General features: G+C 37.8%; 1 protein-coding gene across 6 annotated transcripts in view; it reads left to right on the forward strand.

Moving 5' to 3' along the window:
* MTMR2 (myotubularin related protein 2) overlaps window positions 1-22,027 on the forward strand; it is a 121,749-nt gene that overhangs the window by 67,300 nt on the left and 32,422 nt on the right. For 5 of the 6 annotated variants that reach the window (XM_032426442.1, XM_032426443.1, XM_032426445.1 and 2 more), the window contains 5 exons: window positions 6,467-6,542; window positions 9,968-10,062; window positions 10,218-10,328; window positions 13,503-13,604; window positions 17,573-17,656. In XM_032426442.1, coding sequence (XP_032282333.1) covers window positions 6,467-6,542; window positions 9,968-10,062; window positions 10,218-10,328; window positions 13,503-13,604; window positions 17,573-17,656 — 468 coding nt within the window. The remainder of the gene's footprint in view (window positions 1-6,466; window positions 6,543-9,967; window positions 10,063-10,217; window positions 10,329-13,502; window positions 13,605-17,572; window positions 17,657-22,027) is intronic. The other variant, XM_032426447.1, reaches the window with a different exon arrangement.

The raw sequence follows: 22,027 nt of genomic DNA on the forward strand, positions 1-22,027 counted from the left end.
TACAGAATGGAGAACGGCATCCCTTTCATGCCCTCTGAAATTCTTATCTGTCTCTTTCCTGAACTCCTCCTTTCCCCCTGTCGTGGAGCTCTTGTTTTACTACTTTGGGTGCTGTGGAAGAGAGATGGATTTCTTTAGCTGGGCACTGACTCACTGCTTTCCCCTTTCCCCCATGGGAGGGATTGCCAACCTGCTTTCTCTCTGAGCCGTGGAACCTTGTGGGGAGGGGTGATGCTGGCAAAGCTCCTCTTACCCACTCTCATGTGTCCAGACTTTTTTTTTTTTTTCTTCCTTCCAGTGGCGTGCTGGAACTTCTCCTTTAGAAACCTGGACTTCTGTAAAGGCTTTCTCATCCATGGGAATCTGCCCAAGTTAGTGTTTTCTAGGTATTGCAGCCAAGAAGGTTTGGAGGCCGTTCACCGGCTCCTGCTGCTTCCATAGCCCGTACCTGGTTCTGTCTGCCTGTTACCTGCTGCACGAGTGGGTGAGGCTCCTCCTGGGTCCCTTGATTCCAGAGCTACCGTGGAGGCACTTTGGTTCATGGATAGGTGCCAAATTTTAGATGTGAAGGGGCAACAAAAATGAGGGCCATCTTAGAGTGCCATGATGTTGACATCACTCTTCTTGCTGCTTTCCTTGAAATAGTAAGATGCTTGTTATTTTGTAGCTAAATTTTCAGGGGTGAGAGAGATTTATGACATGCAGTCTCAAATGTTAATTCCTGTCTATTTTAGAGCAGAAGAACAAAACACCATGTGATTAGGCCATTGTGGAAAGAGCCAGTAATAACTTACCTTGATGCTACTAAGTGAATAATGTTTTACATTTTAGTAGCACCTTGCAAAGTCCTTTATGATGCAGCTATCTCATTTCATATTCACAAACCTGTAAGATAGATCTTGATAATATAAATGATGAAACTAAGATTCAGAGAGTTTAGTATAGTGGCAGTAAATGGATTTTTGGGGGGGCAGGAGGGTAGTGAAGATGTAAAACTTAAGTCTTTGCTATACATCACAAATTTCTTATATAGAAGTTTTAATTTTGATTTCCCCTTTTCGGCTTAATTATTGCCTCAGGTAATTTTTTTTTTTCTTTTTTAAAAGCAGGACTTGTGAGTTATGTTTTTGGTGACTTAGCATATCTGAGAATACCTGTTGCCATCAAACATGTCAGAGAGGTCACAGCATTTTCTTTCAAAGATTTGGTAACATTTTGTTACTGTTTTCTAGAATATACATTTACAGATAGATTGAAGCTGGCCTGATCTTGTTTTTGTACACAACTTCCCCCAGACCTCTCTCTTTTGGCCTATATTCTGATGGGTTGTCTTTTAATTCTGTCAGTTAAAAAAATTTGCTGCGATTCACCTAGATATATCTGTGTTCATTGATTTTTTTTTAGCGGGGGGAGAGGCAGAGGAAGAGGGAGAGAAAGAATCTTAAACAGGCTCCATACTTAGCCTGATGCGGGGCTCCATCTCACAATCCTGAGATCATAACCTGAGCTGAAATCAAGAGTCAGACGCTTAACACACTAAGCCACCCAGGTGCTCCTCTGTTCACGGATTTTTTTTTTAAGATTTATTTATTTATTTATTTGTCAGAGAGAGAGAGAGAGCGAGCGCGAGTGTGCTTGAGCATGAATGGGGGGCGGGGAGGGGTGGCCGGCAGGCAGAGGGAGAAGCAGGCTCCCCACTGAGCAAAGGGCCCTATGTGGGACTCGATTCCAGGACCCCAAGATCATGACCTGAGTCGAAGGCAGACGCTTAACCGACTGAGCCACCCACACATCCCTGTTCATTTTTATGTGGAACGTGGCAAACTATTTTGATCAAAGTTAGAAAATCTTTATTCATTTCAAAAGCATGTTCTCAGTTGTATATTGGATTGTTCCTATTCTGTTTCGATTTTTTTTCTTTTGGGAAAAAGAAGTCTTTTATTGGTTTTTTATCATCTTCCTTCATGGTTTTTATCTGTTTTTCCCTACAATTCTTAGAGCAGTTTTCATGTTTGCCCTCAACATAAATGCTGTTTTCTGAATAATCAATTCAGTTCTTTATTTCCAACACAAATTTTGTTGCTACATTTTTAATTTTTGCAATCATTCTTTATCTTACCCATTTTTCTTAGTCTCACTGTGTGTCTCCTTATGACTTTATGTTTTTATTTCTTAGGGAATATGGTTGATTTCCTTTTGGGTATACCAAATAGCTTATAAATGTTTCTACTAATGCCTATAGAGAATTCTTTTCAGAAGACTGCTTTTTTGTTGAGCCTCAGGCTGATACCTCCTCTTCCTTGTCAAATAATCTTTTTTTTTTGTAGGCCCTGTTTTTTCTCTTCTATATGAGGATAGATTTGTTCGTAATCAGCGTTTGCCAACAAAGGATCTGGATTGCCCTTTGCCCTGCTCTATTCACTCTTTTGAGTTCCTTTTTATATCTTCAGTTCTAAAGTGAGTTGTTTATGTATATCCTCTAGTGTATGTCTATTGTTAAAAGTCTGCCATCTGGCGCAGCTTTTCTGGGCAGATATGGGATCTTGACTGGCTTCTCCTCATTGCCTTGCTCTCCGACATTCTGGTCAGAGCAAGTATAAGAGAACGTATGGCTCTCAACGTGCACGACTTGCTTGAGTCTCCTTTTTTTTTCACTTTATAAAGCTTTACTTACGAAGATCATGCCTCCTGTACTACCGTGTGTTTGTGCCAGAACTGCCTTCCTCTCTGTTCCTGTATACAACACACGTTTTCTGGGCTTTGTAGTTTTCTTCTGAGTGTGGGGATAGAGAAAGACAGTAAGTCCTGGGGAACAACACTGTAGCAGCTATAAGGATGTATACCTGTGCAGTGTAGGAACTCCTGTGGCTTTGTAAGGGACATAATCTTTGTATTTCCAAGTCAGGTAGTAGATGATAGGCAAAGGATAAAACATTTTATTTTATTTATTTTTTAAAGATTTTATTTATTTGGGAGAGAGAGTGTGTGCATGAGCAGGGGGAGGGGCAGAGAAAGAAGCAGACTCTGCGCTGAGCAGGGATCCCGATGTGGGACTCAGTCCCAGGACCCCGGGATCATGACCTGAGCCGAAGACAGACGCCTAACTGACTGAGCCACTCAGGTGTCTCAGGATAAAGCATTTTTGATGATCTTTCACACGTGTAGCATGTTTGATTTTTGTTCTTTGTGTACTATGTTAGTTATTTGTATCTTTCAATCTAATTCTGTTGTTTTCATAATTAGTAGAAATTTTTACCAGATTCTAGTCATCAGTTGTTAGTCTGAATTTTTATTATTGTGATCAATAGAAAACACTTATTAAGTATATATTATGTGACAACACTGGTATAAATGCTTTAAATGTATTAACTCATGGGGCGCCTGGGTGGCTCAGTCGTTAAGCGTCTGCCTTCGGCTCAGGTCATGATCCCGGAGTCCTGGGATCGAGCCCCGCGTCTGGCTCACTGCTTGGCAGGAAGCCTGCTTCTCTCCCTCTCCCACTCCCCCTGCTTGTGTTCCCTCTCTCGCTGTGTCTCTGTCAAATAAATAAAATCTTTAAAAAAAATAAAAAATAAAAAATAAATGTATTAACTCATTTAACACTTTTGTGGGGTAGTATGATTATTACCATTTTATAGAGGCATAAAGAAGTTGAGCACTCTACCCAAGAGCACTTAGCATGTGGCACAGTCAGGATTTGAACCCAGGAAAGGTCTATATATTTGCATATTGTAAGTTTATATCCTGTTTTTCTGCATCTTTATAGGCTCATCCTTCCTCCCTCTCTCCCTCCCTCCTTCTGCTCTCTTTCTTCTATGACTTCATAAAAGGTTGTATCGTGAACTGGCAACTAGATGCCATTCAAAAATATGAATGAGTTTTAGAATGCAGAATATAAAAAATTATATGTGTGTGTGTTTTAGATCTTTAGGTATTGCGTTAAGGTTACTTTATGAAACAAATAGTTAAACTTTCAAAAGTATGATATAATTTGTTTAGATTGCAAGTTTATTGAACAGAATTAATTTGTTCTTTGTCGTTCTTAGTTTATTGGCTGTAGGTGAACATTGGGCTATGGCAATAATGTCTAACCATTTTGTCTAATCCTCCCTAAGCACCTAACTTAAAGAATGACTTAATTATCAAGAAGAATTAGATTTGGGGTGTCTGGGTGGCTCATTAGGTTAAGCGTCTGCCTTCGGCTCAGGTCATGATCCCAGGGTCCTGGGATCGAGCCCTGCATCAGGCTCCCTGCTCAGTGGGGAGTCTGCTTCTCCCTCTGCCTCTCCCCCTGCTTGTGTTCTCTCTCTCTGTCAAATAAATAAATAAAATCTTTAAGAAAAAAAAAAGAATTAGATTCATTAGATTAGTACTGCCCAATATGGGCACCACTAGAAATATGGCTGTTGAGCACTTGAAATGTGGCTGGTCTAGATTGAAATATGCTGTAAGTAGAAAATACACTCTGGGTTGCAAAGGCTTAGTATGAATAAAAGAGTATAAAATATCTCATTAATACTTTAAAAATACTACATGTTGAAATGACAATATTATTTATTTATTTAATGTGACTACTAGAAAATTAAAAATTACATATATGGCTTGTGTTATATTTCTGTTCGGTATTCTGGAGTGTATAAGATATGATACCTCTTCTCTTAGAGTCTGGTAGCAAGAAAACAGATAAGCAGAGTGGTGTGGTAAGTGCTAGATAGGAGCTCACGCAGAAGAGACCTCTAACCGAGTTTGAGGGCCTGCAGAAGGTGACCTTTAAAGCAGCAGTGGTTTTTTTCTTCCTTTTTACCTTCTTTTGAAGACTCTAAGTCTACTTTTTGGACTGAAGGAAATAAGAGTCAAAAGCTACTTAAAAAACTGAGCATCTTTTTTCTAGCGGTATTGGTTCTCAGTCTAATGAAACGAGTCAAGGTTGAAGCAGAAGGCCTGAGTCTGCGGAGACATAACCAGATGTCTGGGGGACATCTGGTTGGGGAGGAACATTAGTAGTGGGATGAATGGAACCTAGAGTCCCAGAAAACTCTTGGCTGGCAGCATAGGTTGAAGTTAGGTGAAGTCATAGATAAGGTATGAGATACTGATGAGTAAAGTGAGATATGGACAAACCTCTGGGGAATGGGGAAGGTTGAGGAAAGGGAATTAAAGGTCATTGAAAAAGAATGGTCAGAGAAGGAAGAGTTTAACAGGACAGTATGCTTTCAAGAAGCAGGCAAGTATAGGCAGGCTCACATGTCGTTAAGAGATAAAAATAAAGACTGAGAAATGTTCATTATCTTTAATAATGAGGAGGTGATTGGGAAGAAAAGTGGGTTCCCTAGAATGATTGGGTTTGGTGGCAAAGCCAGATCGCAGAATGTTGAGGAATTAATGGGAGCTAAAAAAAAATCGGAGCACATGGGGGCACAACTCACATGAAGATTATTGTTTGGTAGTGAAAGGGGCAGAGGTGGGGAGGCTCATGGTAGCTAGGGGGACGTATTTATATTTAGCATATGACAGCGTGTGTGTGTGTGTGTGTGTTGTTTGGGTTGTAAATCCATTATACAGCCATGTTTCTGTATCTATACATTCTTGGAATCCAGTGTAGTGTCCTTTGTAAGGTAACTATTCAGTAACAGTTGTTGATCACGATTTTAATCTATTTAATATCTCTTTTTCTTTTTTTTTTAAGATGCAGTTTTTAAAAATTTTTTTCTTAAGTTTTTTTTTTTTATTTATTCATTCGAGACACACAGATACAGAGAGAGAGAGAGAGCATTAGCAGGGGGAGAGGCAGAAGGAGAGGGAGAAGCAGGCTCCCCGCTGAGCAGGGAGCCCGATGCGGGGCTCGATCCCAGGACCCTGGGATCATGACCTGAGCCGAAGGCAGACGCTTAACCATCTGAGCCACCCAGACACCCCTAATATCTCTTTTTCAACAAGATACCTTATCACCATCATTTGCAAATTCTCTAAACATTAAATGTACATAAGAGCTTGATTTTACCCTGGTTTAAATGCACTAAGACCCCTGGGCATGGCTTAATGGAAAGAACATGGGCTTTGCAGTCTACTAAACTGTAATTCATGCGTAGATTCTGACTTGTTAGCTGTGTGATCTTGAACAGGTTAATTGTCACTTCTGACCTGCTTTTCTTCATTTAGGAAATGAGGATAATAACACCTACCCTTTACAGGGCTGTTGTGGGATTCACTGAGAAAACATGTCAAGTGTTTTGTACGGTACCTTACACGAAGTAGGCACTCGTAAATGCTGGGTAGAAAAACAGCAACTTTACGTGTTATACATGCCAACACCACAGTTTCTACAGTTTGATTTAAAGTAGTATGTGTGATATAATGTTATAACTTTAAATAAAAGCAAGCATTCTCAATTGCAATTGGAGTGAAAAAGTAGCCTTTGAATAAAACATGTTTCTTTTCTTGCTCCCTCCTCCCCTTTCCAATCCAGGTCCTGAGGGAATCTAACAAATTAGCAGAAATGGAAGAACCACCCTTGCTTCCGGGAGAAAATATTAAAGACATGGGTCTGTAATGGTATTTTTTGTTGAATTTCCTTCTCCTTTCTGAGTGCACAGACTATTCAGTACTCTCAATGTACTCACTGTCTGCAGGTTCACAGACACGTCCTGTCTGGCAGCACTCATTACTGCCACCCTTCCCGGCGTGGTGTGTCCTCTACGCCTAGATCCACTACACCTGCTGGTTATGTTTGTAGTTGGACTATAGGGAAACATGCAAATTGAATTATATGCTGCTGCTTCTCTGGTTTGCTTTTCATTCATTGAAAGTAGGGGGCTTTTTTTTTTTTAAACTGTTGATGAATTTTCAAGAGAGTATTTCATTATTTTGAATGACTGCAGTAAGATACTGGTTTGCCTAGATAAAACATTGGATTGTCACTTTGTAACGAGTAATTTTTCTTAAAACACATTCTTTCTTTCTGTTTCCTTTATTTTTTCTACTTTGAATAAATTCGTGTCAATTTTTGGATACAGATATTTCATCTCCATTGCAAAGCAAGCTGTTTGCATATAGGTGCTTTTCTTTTGCAGCCTAAAGAACTAAGCATTAACTTATTGTATGGACTGGCAGCAAGCATTTAAGATTTTTTTTTTTTTCCTCATGCTTTTACTTTATTAAATCTGTGTGGTAATCTACAAAATACCATAGCTTTTGAGGAATAAAGTAATGTATTAGGAGAATAAAGTAAATGGTTTCTTAGCCAAAGAAACACCACTTTTCATTTTATTGTCAATTTACAACATGTGGTAGAAGAGGAACCAGGGAGGGAAATTGAGGAGTGAAGAGAGTATGATACAGTATGAAGTAGAGAGAGCCAGACCGTATACTGACCTTTGTCCAGGTAGGTCCTTTACTCCTGCACTCCTGTATCTTGGATTCGGTTCTTCCTGTGCATTGAGCACCATCTCACCATCTCTGCCCATCTAATGGATACCTGCCATGGGGGCACAACTCACATGCCTCTGTTCCTTGAACCTTTTCTGATCCCACAGCTGAGTGGACTTCCCCTTCACTGTATTACTTAGCATATGTTTTTGTGCCTCTCTTTCTGTAGAGATTGCATGCTCTCGTTTATTACATTTGTTTGTATATATTTTATATCCTTACAGATATGTATTTTCAAGGTCATTTTAGTCTACCTCACAGAAAATATTATGGCTTCTTCCCCTGTGAACTCAATGAAAATTTGAGAGGGTTAGTAAATCTAAGCTCTTTTGGTACCACTAGGCAGTATCAGTATTGGAAAATTTAGAGGAATACCTAATATATTAAATATTCTGATTCAAAATTATCTATCTAGACTTGATTATATGCAAAAATGACATTGAACGTAAAGCGTAAGGCTAGAATAACCTAGAATATGTTAATTCCTCTAGAAAAGACATTTGATTTTTAGTTGGCCTAATGTTAATCTTCAGTTTAGTTTTTTAAAAGTTAGAGTAGTGTTAGGAACATCAATAGCATGCTTTAAGGAAGTAACAGTCTCAGAGTATTGTGGCCTGGGCATATCAGAAGTAGAGATAGCCCCAGACTACAGTATTTCAACCTTTTAACACAGGAGTCAGATGGTGTTAGTGGCTTAGCTTTGCATGACGTGATGGAAAGAGATTTGAATTTGTAGTCAGATGAACTGCTTTCAAGTCTTAATCTTAGCAGTTCCTGGTTCTGAAATATTAGGCTATTCATTATACTTCTCTGAGCCCTGGTATTCTTATCTAAAATTTGTAGGTGTAATTATAGGTCTTATATACAAGGTTATTAGTTAAAGGAGGTACTCAGGTGAAAAATACTTTATAAACTCTTAAGTGCAAGGCCATCAGTGCTGGTTGTTACTACTGTCATTTGCTCTGATATGGTTCCTGGTCATAATCTCTCGTCTACTTCGTGCAAACCCTGCTAAGCACAAATTCTCTCTTCGGTGTGATTTAGCTGCCACCAGACTGAGAAGGAAGGATAAAGGGGGCAGAACAAATGATCAATGATAATAGTAACATAGATATAAACCCTTATGTATGTATAGTGCTTTCAATTTTGGAAGCACTTTCATGAATATTATCTCATGATTTTAGAATAAAAGCTAAGATGTAACAAAACCATGGGGCTAAGAGGGACATATCTTGTGGCAGCATATAGACTAATGAGGTTGATTTTCTTGTGTGAGTAAGAAAACTGGCTCTGAAAAGAATCTAGAAATGTTTTAGTAGCATTGAATAAAGCTTTTCTACTTGAGGCAAAAATTTATAAGGGCAAGAAAGTGTATGTGAGGCAAGTTTGTGTATCTTTTCATAATGATGGGTTTATTTAATTTTAAAAGCGTCCCTCTGAATGAAACATGCATTGGAAACAACGATTTAAAAAATGTAGCTCATACTTGAACATTCCTGAGGGAACTGTTTTGAAGGTTAGAAATGTTTGTTATAAGATCAGTCTCATTTCAGATTCCATACGAAGTGTTCAGTCCTTCAAAGTGCTGAGTAAAAAGCAAAGTCAGGAAGTTGTAATACCTTATTAAATGTATTTTATGTCCCTACATTTTCCCAGAAGCCCCTTGGAAAGTTCTTAGCAATTTATTGCTCCTAGTTGTGCCTTACTTTCTGGAGTGGTGAAGATACTCCTTTATTTGCTCATTTGCTGCTATAATGACATACCAGGGATTTATAAATATTTTAAGATGTAAAAAAGCTTATAGTGGGCATTATGAACTCTACCATATTAAATACTATTTTGAGCTAGTGGTAGCTGAGTTATCCTGCTTAATTAATGAATGTTTTAAAAAGCATTATACTGTGTAGATTCATCATTTATCATTTAATAGAACAATGCTTGTGATTGTTTCTCTACAAAGTTTGACATCAGTTGCTTGGTCAGGAATATAAAGTCCTCTTATTTTACTATTACCTTTCTAAGAAATTATATTTCGTATACATTGCATTTCTCTTACAGTATTTTCACCATAAGTATAATCAGGTCAGGAGTTTCTGATATATATTTCAGATATATTTTTAGAGGAATGTTGACAAATTAGACTGACCAGAAGACAACTAGCAGATGGGTGAGGTGATCTAGAAACTGTGATGACTGGTGACTGTGGCTTGTGACATCTGCAGTTGTTAACCACCATTACTCCTACCCTTCCACCCGCTACTGCAACTTCCACACGCATTTTATCCAGCAGGCATAGTGGCTAGTCTCGTCTCCTGTCTGAGGGTCGGGGTTATCTCTACCTCTTCTGCCCTTCCCAGATTTCTGCATGGTTGGAAGCCTGCATTTGGCTTCTGAGTTCTGTTGGAACACGGATTCTGTGATTTTTTGAGCATAGGTTAGAACAGCAGTCAGAATTTTAGTAAATTTCATCTGTGAAAAGACGAGAGTGCAGTTTTTAGTAGTGCATGATGTATAGTAAATTGTGGACTCTTTGCTTTTGCAGCCAAAGATGTAACTTATATATGTCCATTCACTGGTGCTGTCCGAGGAACTCTGACTGTCACGAATTACAGGTTATATTTTAAAAGCATGGAACGGGTAAGACTTGTTGGATTAGATTTTTATATGTACATCTGTATGTTCTTTGCAGTTTTGTTCATTTTTGATCATTTTTAATTCAGGCATTTCTAATTAAGATAATTGTACAGTGTCAATTGCTCAGTTTTAATTGTTTTTTTCTTTCCTTCCTTTAGGATCCCCCATTTGTTTTAGATGCCTCTCTTGGTGTGATAAGTAGAGTAGAAAAAATTGGTGGTGCTTCTAGTCGAGGTGAAAATTCTTATGGACTAGAAACTGTGTGTAAGGTAAATGTTATATTTATGCAATTTTATTTGGTTTGAAAAGCTTTCTATTAAATAGAGCCTGTGTGTAGAAACTGGTTTCCAAACTGTCAAGCACATTTCATACTGGAACATCATTCTAGAAGACAACAACAACATTTAGGAGTAATAAAAGGTGATCTATCATGAATTAGGCTTGAATTCTTTGGACCCAGTACAAGGTACTTTGACATTGATTATTTCATGTTGAGCCTCAAAATATCTGAAGTAGGCATGACAGACATTATTACCTTTAATTTACAAATTAGAAACATAAGGCTGGGCAGTTAAGGCATAGGACTTTGTAGTGGAAGAACTGGCTCTGATACATTCATCAGCGCCTGTTTCCTATTTCTAGTTCTTATAATTTTTCTGCTTCCTGAAACAATGGTGTGGAAAACTTGACATTGTAGACCTTCTCTATTTTCTTACCTAACTCCTATTCTTTTTTTTCTCATGATCAGCTCCATTTAATTTTCCTCCCCATATTTATCTTTGCCATGAATATTCTTTAACTCAAAGAATTTACCTGTTGTACTTTTTAAGAAAATTTTAATTCCAGTATAGTTAATATACAGTGTTATTTTAGTTTCAGGTGGACAGTATAGTGGTCAACAGTTCCATATGTTACTCAGTTCTCATCAAGATAAGTGCACTTTTAATCCCCTTCACCTATTTCACCCATCCCCCACCAGCCTCCCCTCTGGTAACCATTGATTCTCTATAGTTGAGAACCTGTTTCTTGGTTTGTCTCTCTCTCTCTCTCTCTCTTTTTTTTGTTCGTTTGTTTTGTTCCTTAAATTCCACATGTGAGTGAAGTCATATGGTACTTGTCTTTCTCTGACTAGATTATTTCGCTTAGCGTTATACTCTAACTCCATCCATGTCATTGCAAATAGCAAGATTTCATTCTTTTTATGCCTGAGTAATATACCAGTCTATATATACATACATATATATATATATATCTCATTTTCTTTATCCATTCATTTACTGGTGGACACTTGGGCTGCTTCCATAGTTTGGCTTTTGCAAATAATGCTGCAGTAAACATAGGGATGTATGTATCCATTTGAATTAGTGTTTTTCTGTTCTTTGGGTAAATACCCAGTAATGTGATTACTGGATTGTAGGGTAGTTCTATTATTAATTTTTTGAGGAACCTCCATACTGTTTTCCACAGTGGTTGCACCATTTTGCATTCCCACCAAGAGTGCATGAGGGTTTCTTTTTCTCCACATCCTTACCAACACTTGTTTCTTGAGTTTTTTTTTTTTTAAAGATTTTATTTATTTGACAGAGAGAGACACAGCGAGAGAGGGAACACAAGCAGGGGGAGTGGGAGAGGGAGAAGCAGGCTTTCCGTTGAGCAGAGAGCCCGACGCGGGGCTCGATCCCAGGACTCTGGGATCATGACCTGAGCTGAAGGCAGACGCTTAACGACTGAGCCACCCAGGTGCCCCATCTTGAGTTTTTGATTTTAGCCATTCTGACAGGTGTGAGGAGAGATCCCATTGTGGTTTTGCTTTGATGATGTCTAACTCGTATTCCTTAAATGTGTTGATACTTGAATGAAACTTAAGATTTTTACACTTTCATCATTCTATTCAGTCATAGATATTTCATACCTGGTGCCACTTCAATAGGTTGCTGTTCTCATTATGGCCTAATTAACACCCGTGCACATTTCAATTCTAGATCACCTTATTTTTTTTTTCCTGCTGTTCTGCCAGTGCCAAAAGTAAAAGCAACAGCACATGCCTAACTTTCAAATTACTTTCTTATGCTAATCTTAAAAGTTATATAAATCTAGTAATAAAGGTAATGACTTAGTAGTTATTTCTATGCGTTTTCCTTCATAGTCAGAAGGGTGTAATAGCTGTCAACCATGTGTCGAGCACATTGTCTCCTGATCACTTTTCTGTAACCTAATAGTAAATAGAGCGTAGAATATAAGCGGACGTGAAAGAGGGAGACTTTGGAATCTTAATCATTTTAAATACAATTTTTTCCATGGAACAAGACCATTATCGACAAACCCAAACATTTGTAGGGCCCCGTCTATGGTACTTTTAGATAACCCTGTGATTAACAGAGTGATTATGAATATCTCTACTAGTTGTAAAGATATTTACTGAGGGAAAAACAAGGTATCAACTTAGGTTTCCCCACATGTTTGTTTTAAAATAAGGTAAAGCCAGCGTCCTAGTTTTGGATCAGCTTTGTAATAAAATGTCCTACTTGTTCATGTACTGCAGGTGCATTAAAGTGCAGTGTTCCCTGTATTCAGTTTTACAGAATGGGGTATAATAAAGCTATTTTGAATTCTGCTTAGATTAAAACACTTAGATAAGATGGGTAGTCTTGAAATTATCCTTAATCCCCAAGTTTTTCTTAGTGCAGTTAAGATGTCAGTAAACCAGAACATGAATATCTACATTGATCCTGAGCATAGAAAATTGCTTGAGGACAAATAACAAAAGGGAGCCTGGGGCTTTAGATCTGACTGTAGAGCCAGGATGATATCAACCAAATATTTGAGAGTTTATCTGCCAGGAGATGTTTGAAGAACTTGGACATAGAGAGGAGTAAGAGATTTAAGCAGAGTTTGATTCTATCAGTCCAGTAGCAGGAAACTTATGAAGATCCAATGAAAATGAGCCCTGGGAAGGGATCATAAGTAGGAAAGTTATCACCAGGCATAATAGGACCAAAGACACTTATGAAATATAACAAGAGCTAATCAGGTTTTTTAATAGGGAAATTCATGACAAAAAATGGGCTTTCACAGGGAAAGGACATTCACTGAGCTGTGTATCAGTCATGATAGTGAGCTTCAGATACAGTATCTTTTATCTCTAGTGCCTGCTCAGATGGTGTCTCCTTTACTGGCCTATCTTGAGTAAATAAGCAGAAATAAAATTTCTGTCCTCTGAATTTTGCCTTGTATTAGAGTGCCTTGTGGGTTTTTTTTTTTTTTTTTTTTTAATTTCTTTCAATAGGCATTGTGATTTCCCTGCCTCCAGGGGCTGTTGTCTTATTTTTGTATCCCACATTCACAGATCTTAACATTTTACAAGATATTTCCAAGTTACCTTATGTGTTCATTAAATAAAAGGTGAACAGGGATCGATGACTTGGATCCTAAATCTTTTCTAGGATATTCGGAATTTACGGTTTGCTCATAAACCTGAGGGGCGAACAAGAAGATCCATTTTTGAGAATCTAATGAAATATGCATTTCCTGTCTCTAATAACCTGGTAAGTTTTTATCTTTGAAAAATGTGTATTGAATTTTTGGCATAGTATAAAGAAACTTGTATAGGCTACCTAGAATCTACATTTGTGATTCTACTTTGCCATTAAACCAGATGCATAATTTAGGTTTAATCTAATCTCTTGGAGCACTTTCTTTTAGGTATGAGATGAGAAGGACTGGACTAGCTGATTTCTGAGGTCCATTCTGGCTCGCTGACATTCTATAATTATATGATCTTTCTATAGAAGGCGTTCCCATGATGAAAAGCTATCTGTGGTCTTCATTAGGATTTGAAATCTCCTTTTTATTTTTTTTTAAAGATTTTATTTATTTATTTGCAATCTTTCTAATTAGGAGCTGAGAGTTAAGTCTAGCAATTTTAGGAGGAAAGAGTGGGCAAATACTTAGCTGAGTTCCTGCTATCTGCTAGTAATTGTGCTTCCTCATTAACATTTACGTAATCTAACTTCCACATTAGCCCCGTGATGGTAAATATTATTTATCCCTATTTTAGAGTTGAAACCAGGGGCAGGTCAGCAATTAATATGGGCACAGCTAGTAGGGAGTAAAATTTATAATCAGTACTGGTTTTTTGACTCTTGTTTGAATGTTTTTCATCATAGTTGTTTCTGTCATTCTGTCTACATAAATGATAAACTAGATTTTCTTCTTTGGTACACTGATCGCATGCCAAAAAAATAATATGTTTATTCAGTATGTTTTAGAAAATGTAGCATTAACGTCAGCTTCTTAACTGCTGACATCTGTGATGTCAAACTACTTAATTACGTCGGAAGTTGTCTTTTGTTATGTAAAGACATTGATTATTTAGAAGAAACCTAAACAGCTTGTATCTGAAGGAAATATGGAGATATGTTAGCATTTGATACATCTTGGTGGTAGGTCTCTGTGCTTTTCTTTCTTTTTTTTAAAAATTTTTTTATTGTTATGTTAATCACCATACATCATTAGTTTTAGATGTAGTGTTCCATGATTCATTGTTTGTGCATAACACCCAGTGCTCCATGCAGAACATGCCCTCTTTAATACCCATCACCAGGCTAACCCATCCTCCCACCCCCTCCCCTCTAGAACCCCCAGTTTGTTTTTCAGAGTCCATCGTCTCTCATGGTTCATCTCCCCCTCTGATTTCCCCCCCTTCATTCTTCCCCTCTTGCTATCTTCTTCTTTTTTTTTTTTTCTTAACATATATTGCATTATTTGTTTCAGAAGTACAGATCTGAGATTCAATAGTCTTGCACAATTCACAGTGCTTACCAGAGCACATACCCTCCCCAGTGTCTATCACCCAGTCACCCCATCCCTCCCACCCCACCCCCCACTCCAGCAACCCTCAGTTTGTTTCCTGAGATTAAGAATTCCTCATATCAGTGAGGTCATATGATACATGTCTTTCTCTGTTTGACTTATTTCGCTCAGCATAATACCCTCCAGTTTCATCCACGTCGTTGCAAATGGCAAGATCTCATTCCTTTTGATGGCTGCATAATATTCCATTGTATATATATACCACATCTTCTTTATCCATTCATCTGTCGATGGACATCTTGGCTCTTTCCACAGTTTGGCTATTGTGGACATTGCTGCTATAAACATCAGGGTGCACGTACCCCTTCGGATCCCTACATTTGTATCTTTGGGGTAAATACCCAGTAGTGCAATTGCTGGATCGTATGGTAGCTCTATCTTCAACTTTTTGAGGAACCTCCATACTGTTTTCTAGAGTAGCTGCACCAGCTTGCATTTCCACCAACAGTGTAGGAGGGTTCCCCTTTCTCCGCATCCCCGCCAACATCTGTCATTTCCTGACTTGTTAATTTTAGCCATTCTGACTGGTGTGACGTGGTATCTCATTGAGGTTTTGATTTGGATTTCCCTGATGCCGAGCAATGTGGAGCACTTTTTCATGTGTCTGTTGGCCATTTGGCTGTCTTCTTTGGAAAAATGTCTGTTCATGTCTTCTGCCCATTTCTTGATTGGATTCTTTGTTCTTTGGGTGTTGAGTTTGATAAGTTCTTTATAGATTTTGGATACTAGCCCTTTATCTGATATGTCATTTGCAAATATCTTCTCCCATTCTGTCGGTTGTCTTTTGGTTTTGTTGACTGTTTCCTTTGGAAGGAAAACTTCCAAACTCATTTTATGAGGCCACCATTACCTTGATCCCAGAACCAGACAAAGACCCCATCAAAAAGGAGAATTACAGACCAATATCCCTGATGAACATGGATGCAAAAATTCTCACCAAAATACTAGCCAGTAGGATCCAACAGTACATTAAAAGTATTATTCTCCACGACCAAGTGGGATTTATCCCTGGGCTGCAAGGTTGGTTCAACATCCGCAAATCAATCAACGTGATACAATACATTAACAAAAGAAAAAACAAGAATCACATGATCCTCTCAATAGATGCAGAAAAAGCATTTGACAAAGTACAGCATCCTTTCTTGATCAAAACTCTTCAGAGTATAGGCATAGAGGGTACATACCTCAATATCATAAAAGCCATCTATGAAAAACCTACAGCGAATATCATTCTCAATGGGGAAAAACTGAGAGCTTTCCCCCTAAGGTCAGGAACGCGGCAGGGATGTCCACTATCACCACTGCTATTCAACATAGTATTAAAAGTCCTAGCCACAGCAATCAGACAACAAAAAAAAATCAAAGGCATCCGAATCGGCAAAGAAGAAGTCAAACTCTCACTCTTTGCAGATGATATGATACTTTATGTGGAAAACCCCAAAGACTCCACCCCAAAACTGCTAGAACTCATACAGGAATTCAGTAAAGTGGCAGGATATAAAATCAATGCACAGAAATCAGTGGCATTCCTATACACCAACAACAAGACAGAAGAAAGAGAAATTAAGGAGTCGATCCCATTTACAATTGCACCCAAAACCGTAAGATACCTAGGAATAAATCTAACCAAAGAGGCAAAGGATCTGTACTCAGAAAACTATAAAATACTCATGAAAGAAATAGAGGAAGACACAAAGAAATGGAAAAATGTTCCATGCTCATGGATTGGAAGAACAAATATTGTGAAGATGTCAATGCTACCTAGAGCAATCTACACATTCAATGCAATCCCCATCAAAATACCATCCACTTTCTTCAAAGAAATGGAACAAATCATCCTAAAATTTGTATGGAACCAGAAAAGACCCCGCATAGCCAGAGGAATGTTGAAAAAGAAAAGCAAAGCTGGCGGCATCACAATTCCAGACTTCCAGCTCTACTACAAAGCTGTCATCATCAAGACAGTATGGTACTGGCACAAAAACAGACACATAGATCAATGGAACAGAATAGAGAGCCCAGAAATGGACCCTCAACTCTATGGTCAACTAATCTTTGACAAAGCAGGAAAGAATGTCCAATGGAAAAAAGACAGTCTCTTCAACAAATGGTGTTGGGAAAATTGGACAGCCACATGCAGAAGAATGAAACTGGACCATTTCCTTACACCACACACAAAGATAGACTCCAAATGGTTGAAAGACCTAAATGTGAGACAGGAGTCCATCAAAATCCTAAAGGAGAACACAGGCAGCAACCTCTTTGACCTCAGCCGCAGCAAATTCTTCCTAGAAACAGCGCCAAAGGCAAGGGAAGCAAGGGCAAAAATGAACTATGGGGACTTCATCAAGATAAAAAGCTTTTGCAAAGCAAAGGAAACAGTCAACAAAACCAAAAGACAACTGACAGAATGGGAGAAGATATCTGTGCTTTTCTATGTGTTTGAAAAATATGAAAAAACAATATGTTTTCAAAATTCTAAAACAAGAGCCAAAACAGCAATATAAAAAGAAAAACACCACTACAAAATATCCTTGCAGATAAGTAAATGAAAACTTTGGGTATGATAAAGATTCATTTCTGATTCATGACCTCCTGAAATGTCTTTTTGTAGCTATTAACTCTGTTTACTGTTTTGTAGCCTCTTTTTGCTTTTGAATACAAAGAAGTGTTCCCTGAAAATGGGTGGAAGCTATATGACTCTCTTTTAGAGTATAGAAGACAGGTAAGTACTTTTGGTCTTTCAGTTTTAATATTCTGTATTCATTACAACAAAAAACTTAAGGGTAGAAGTATATAGTTTTACGTAGTTGTGTGGGTTTTGTTGTTGTTGTTTTAATGAAGGCTAATTCTGATTTCTTGTCTACCTTTCAGTTTCTTTAAACTGTTTTGAGACTATGTTAGTGATCTTCTATGAATCTTTACTTATCTAAGAGCTAACAAGTAAATCAGCTTATTAAAAATGTTTAATAATGATAAAAATTAAATGGTAAATATATTTACATCTTAATATTCTTATATACCATTCACCATTATTCACTCACCTTTTTCTCTTTTTGGTATCCTATAATATAATTCTGAAAAAATTTCGTAGTAGTTCTGCTTATAACTTAGCTCCCCATGAAATTTTGAAAGTTTTAGATCTTCATAGAGGACACACATACATAAAATGTTAACAAATCAAATCTGATAATATACAAAAGAGATAATACAACATGACTAAAATGGGTTGGTTTACTATGAGAAAACCTGTAGGTGTGATTCACCACAGTAAGAGATGAAAGCAGAATTCAGTCTGGAAATCTCTGTGACAGTCTGTCATCCTCCCTATTCTCTCTCAGTACACCACTTCCCAGAGCCCTTTACTGAATATTTAAACTCTACCTAAAATAGTCTTTAACTTTCCGCATGTTCATTCTGCTTTCTTGAGAATTTAAGTTCAGACACATTGGTTGTTTCTTTGGTAATCATTAGATTTCAGATCCAGATTATTTTAGAATTCAGATATGAAAATAAGCTGTGATTTTTGTATTTAGATTTCAAACATTGCGTTTGAATTACGGAGCTTCTAATTTACTTAAGTTTGTTTCACAAAGCAAGGAAGAGTAAAAATCCACCACTAGAGAACTAAAGATATCCAAGTGGTTTGAAGTATCGTTTGTTGCTCAGTTGCATCTGGCCAGTAAAACTGAAAATTTCTTATTCAGTTATAAAGTCATCAGCTTGGCAAAGTATGAAGCAGAATACGCAGTAAGTGAATCAACTAAAAATCAAGAGTCTATTGCAAGATTTTTGCTAATTCAAAAAGCCGATGTCAGAATTAGGTGGGAAAGCAATCAGAAAATCTAACAAATGTCCTGAGAATTGTCAAAATGAGGAATATTCTCTAGGAATCTGGGCAAAAATTGCCATCAACATAGAATTTTGGAAAGCAGGTGAGATAAGTATGTCCACAGAAAAGAAATAAGTTATTATGGAAAAGAGAATGTAAGTTAAAGAGTAAGTAAACAACTATACCCCTACAGAAGGAGAATTACGAGATTAGGAAATGGGGCTGTCAGAATAGAGCATCGAACTCTACATGAAATGATACAGATGCGGGCGCCTGGGTGGCTCAGTCGTTAAGCATCTGCCTTCGGCTCAGGTCATGATCCCAGGGTCCTGGGATCGAGTCCCACATCAGGCTCCCTGCCTGGCAGGAAGCCTGTTTCTCTCTCTCCCACTCCCCCTGCTTGTGTTCCTGCTCTCGCTATCTCTGTCTCTGTCAAATAAATAAATAAAATCTTAAAAAAAAAAAAAAAAAAAAAAAAAAGAAATGATACAGATGCTTTATGATCTTTGACTTACTAGATGAATTTTTGAGGTTTTTTTCCTGCAGAGCTAGACACTTTGTCCCTGAGGCAACTAAACTGAAGTGTAGTATAGAGAACACAGTATTTCCCGTGGTTAGAAGACTCAGGTTTGGGGGTTGATTTTGATGTATATTAAGTTTATTACAGGAGAAAATGAAGATAATCTTTTAATATAAACCTTAACACTAAAGAGAACACATCAGAGTATTCTTTTTTTTCTTTTCAATTAAAAAAAATTAAAAGTGGTTACTCTTGCATTCTGTATAAAATTCAGAAGTTGAATTTGAATTGAATTTGAATTGAAAGGTTGGTTTCCCTTCCAGGACAACCTTGTCCCCCAGCCACCCCAGTTCCTTTCCTTTTAGGAAATAATGTTGCTGGTTACCTATGTATGCTTTCAGAGATTTTATGCCTTCTTTTTCATTTAATGTATTTTGGAGGATACATACCATCTCAGAACATACAGACCTGCCTATTCTTTTTTTCTTTAAAGTTGAGGTATAATTCACATACCATAAATTGTACCACTTTAATGTACAGTCCACTGGCTTTTAACATATGCACAAAGTTGTGTAACTGTTACCACAATCAAATTCCCAAGCATTTAGAAGACTGAGTTTGAGTCTTTTCTTCATATCTCTAGCTCTTACTTAGTTCTCAGTCTTAGGTATATGTTCTTGAATGAGTCATTTATGTCACAGTGCTTTTATTTTTTACTTGGTCATAGGAACTGCTTTATAGGAATGTTTGAAGGATTAGTAATATACAGGAAGGTATTTTATTAACCAAAGAAATCTATCCAAGTGATTATTATTGTTTTTATTACTTTGTAAAGCTTTCTAAAAACAGAAATCATGACTCGTGAGCTTCATTTTGTGCAGCCACTAAAACACAAGGGGAAAGCCACATTAATTCTGTAGACCGATACATTATAGTGCTGAGCATACATTATTTTTAATGGGCAAAATTATTAATAACTATTTAAATTTGTCATGTAAGAGGATGTTTCTTTAATTTACTCTTGATGCATGTAGTGATTATACAGAGGACCCTTGAAATTTGTGGATAAGATCAAGAAAAATCATCAAGTTGCTAAAACAGTAAAAGTCAGTCTTAAGGAAATGAACATGGTCTTCTGCAGAAATATTCAGTCATAAGGTAGATAGATGTGTTGCTTAACAAATTTGCAAAACACTCAAGTCCAGTCAAGGAAAACAGAATTTATCCTTAGCACTGGAATGTAAATAACTAAGGAAAGCTATAATCCAGTTAATTAGGTTGTAACTTGACTCTGAAAAATGGATACATTAACTGAAGGACAATGATTTGCAGGGCAATTATAAATATGTATGCCAAAGATCAGTAGTTGTGTCTACGAAGAGTGTATGCTGACTAGTCAACCCCACTTTTCAGTTTGGAAGGCAGTTCCTTTAGTGGAGATAGGTGTATCACCTTATCTAAGAATAGGAACACAATAGCCATTAGTGTAATTTAAGTCAGTGGTTCTACCCCCACCTTTCCAGTTTCCTGAAGAATGTGACACAGTCCCATGGATAATAGTAGTTCTCCCTGGGAGGAATTTTTTAAGGATATGAGAAGGGATTGAGAGATGGGAGTACCTCCCTGGGTTGGGGGTAGTACATTAGGATCTCAGGTGATGTATGCTTCTCCGGTGATCCAACCATCTTAGCTCTGACTCCATGTTGTCTAAGAAAACCTGAGAAACTAATTTTGCTTCTTATGAAGGCTTCCTTGTGGTTCATTGATTTATTCATTAATCATTCCTTCACTCATCCATCCATCCATCCAATTTATGTAGCACTACATATACTAGTGGCTGAATCTGTGAAACTGGAAGACATAATCCTGACTTCCAAAGAGCATATATTTAGTGGAGGATTCAAAGAAGTAAACTGATGATTAAAATATACAGTGATGAATACAAATAGAGGGAGAGGGAGGTGGAGGCAGAGGGAGAAGCAGGCCTCCCGCGGAGCAGGGAGCCTGATGCGGGGCTCGATCCCAGGACCCTGGGATCATGACCTGAGCTGGAGGCCGATGCTTAACTGACTGAGCCATCCAGGCATCCTGACTTCTGATGTTTTAATTGTAATGTGTCTCAGTGTATCCCTGTTCAGGTTCAACATATTTGGGGTACTTTGGGCCTCATGGATCTGGATGTCATTTCTTTTCCCAGATTCAGGACATTTTCAGTCATTACTTTAAAAATACTTTCTGTCCCTTTCTCTTTCTTTTCTTCTGGAATTCCCATAATGTGACTGTTGTTTCTTTACATTGTGTCCCATAATTCCTGTAGGCTTTCTTCATCACTGTTTTTCATTCTTTTTTTCTTTTTGTTATTCTGACTGGTTAATTTCTTTTTTTTTTTTTTTTTTAAGATTTTATTTATTTATTTGTCAGAGAGAGAGAGAGAGAGCACAAGCAGGGGCAGCTGCAGGCAGAGGGAGAAGCAGGCTCCTCGCTGAGCAAGGATCCCGATGTGGGGCTCCATCCCAGGACCCTGAGATCGTGACCTCAGCTGAAGGCACATGCTTAACCGACAGAGCCACCCAGGTGTCCCTACTGGTTAATTTCTAATATCTTATCCTCCAGGTCCCTGATTCTTTTGTATGGTTGAGTTCTGCTTTTGAAACTGTTGAATTCTTCAGTTCAGTTATTGTATTTTTCCACTCTAGGATTTCTGGATTTTTGTTTTGTTTTTTATGCCCGCTGTTTTCTTGTGG

The sequence above is a fragment of the Phoca vitulina genome, unplaced genomic scaffold (genome assembly GCF_004348235.1).
Source record: "Phoca vitulina isolate PV1807 unplaced genomic scaffold, GSC_HSeal_1.0 scaffold34, whole genome shotgun sequence".
NCBI classification, from domain to species: Eukaryota; Metazoa; Chordata; class Mammalia; order Carnivora; family Phocidae; genus Phoca; species Phoca vitulina.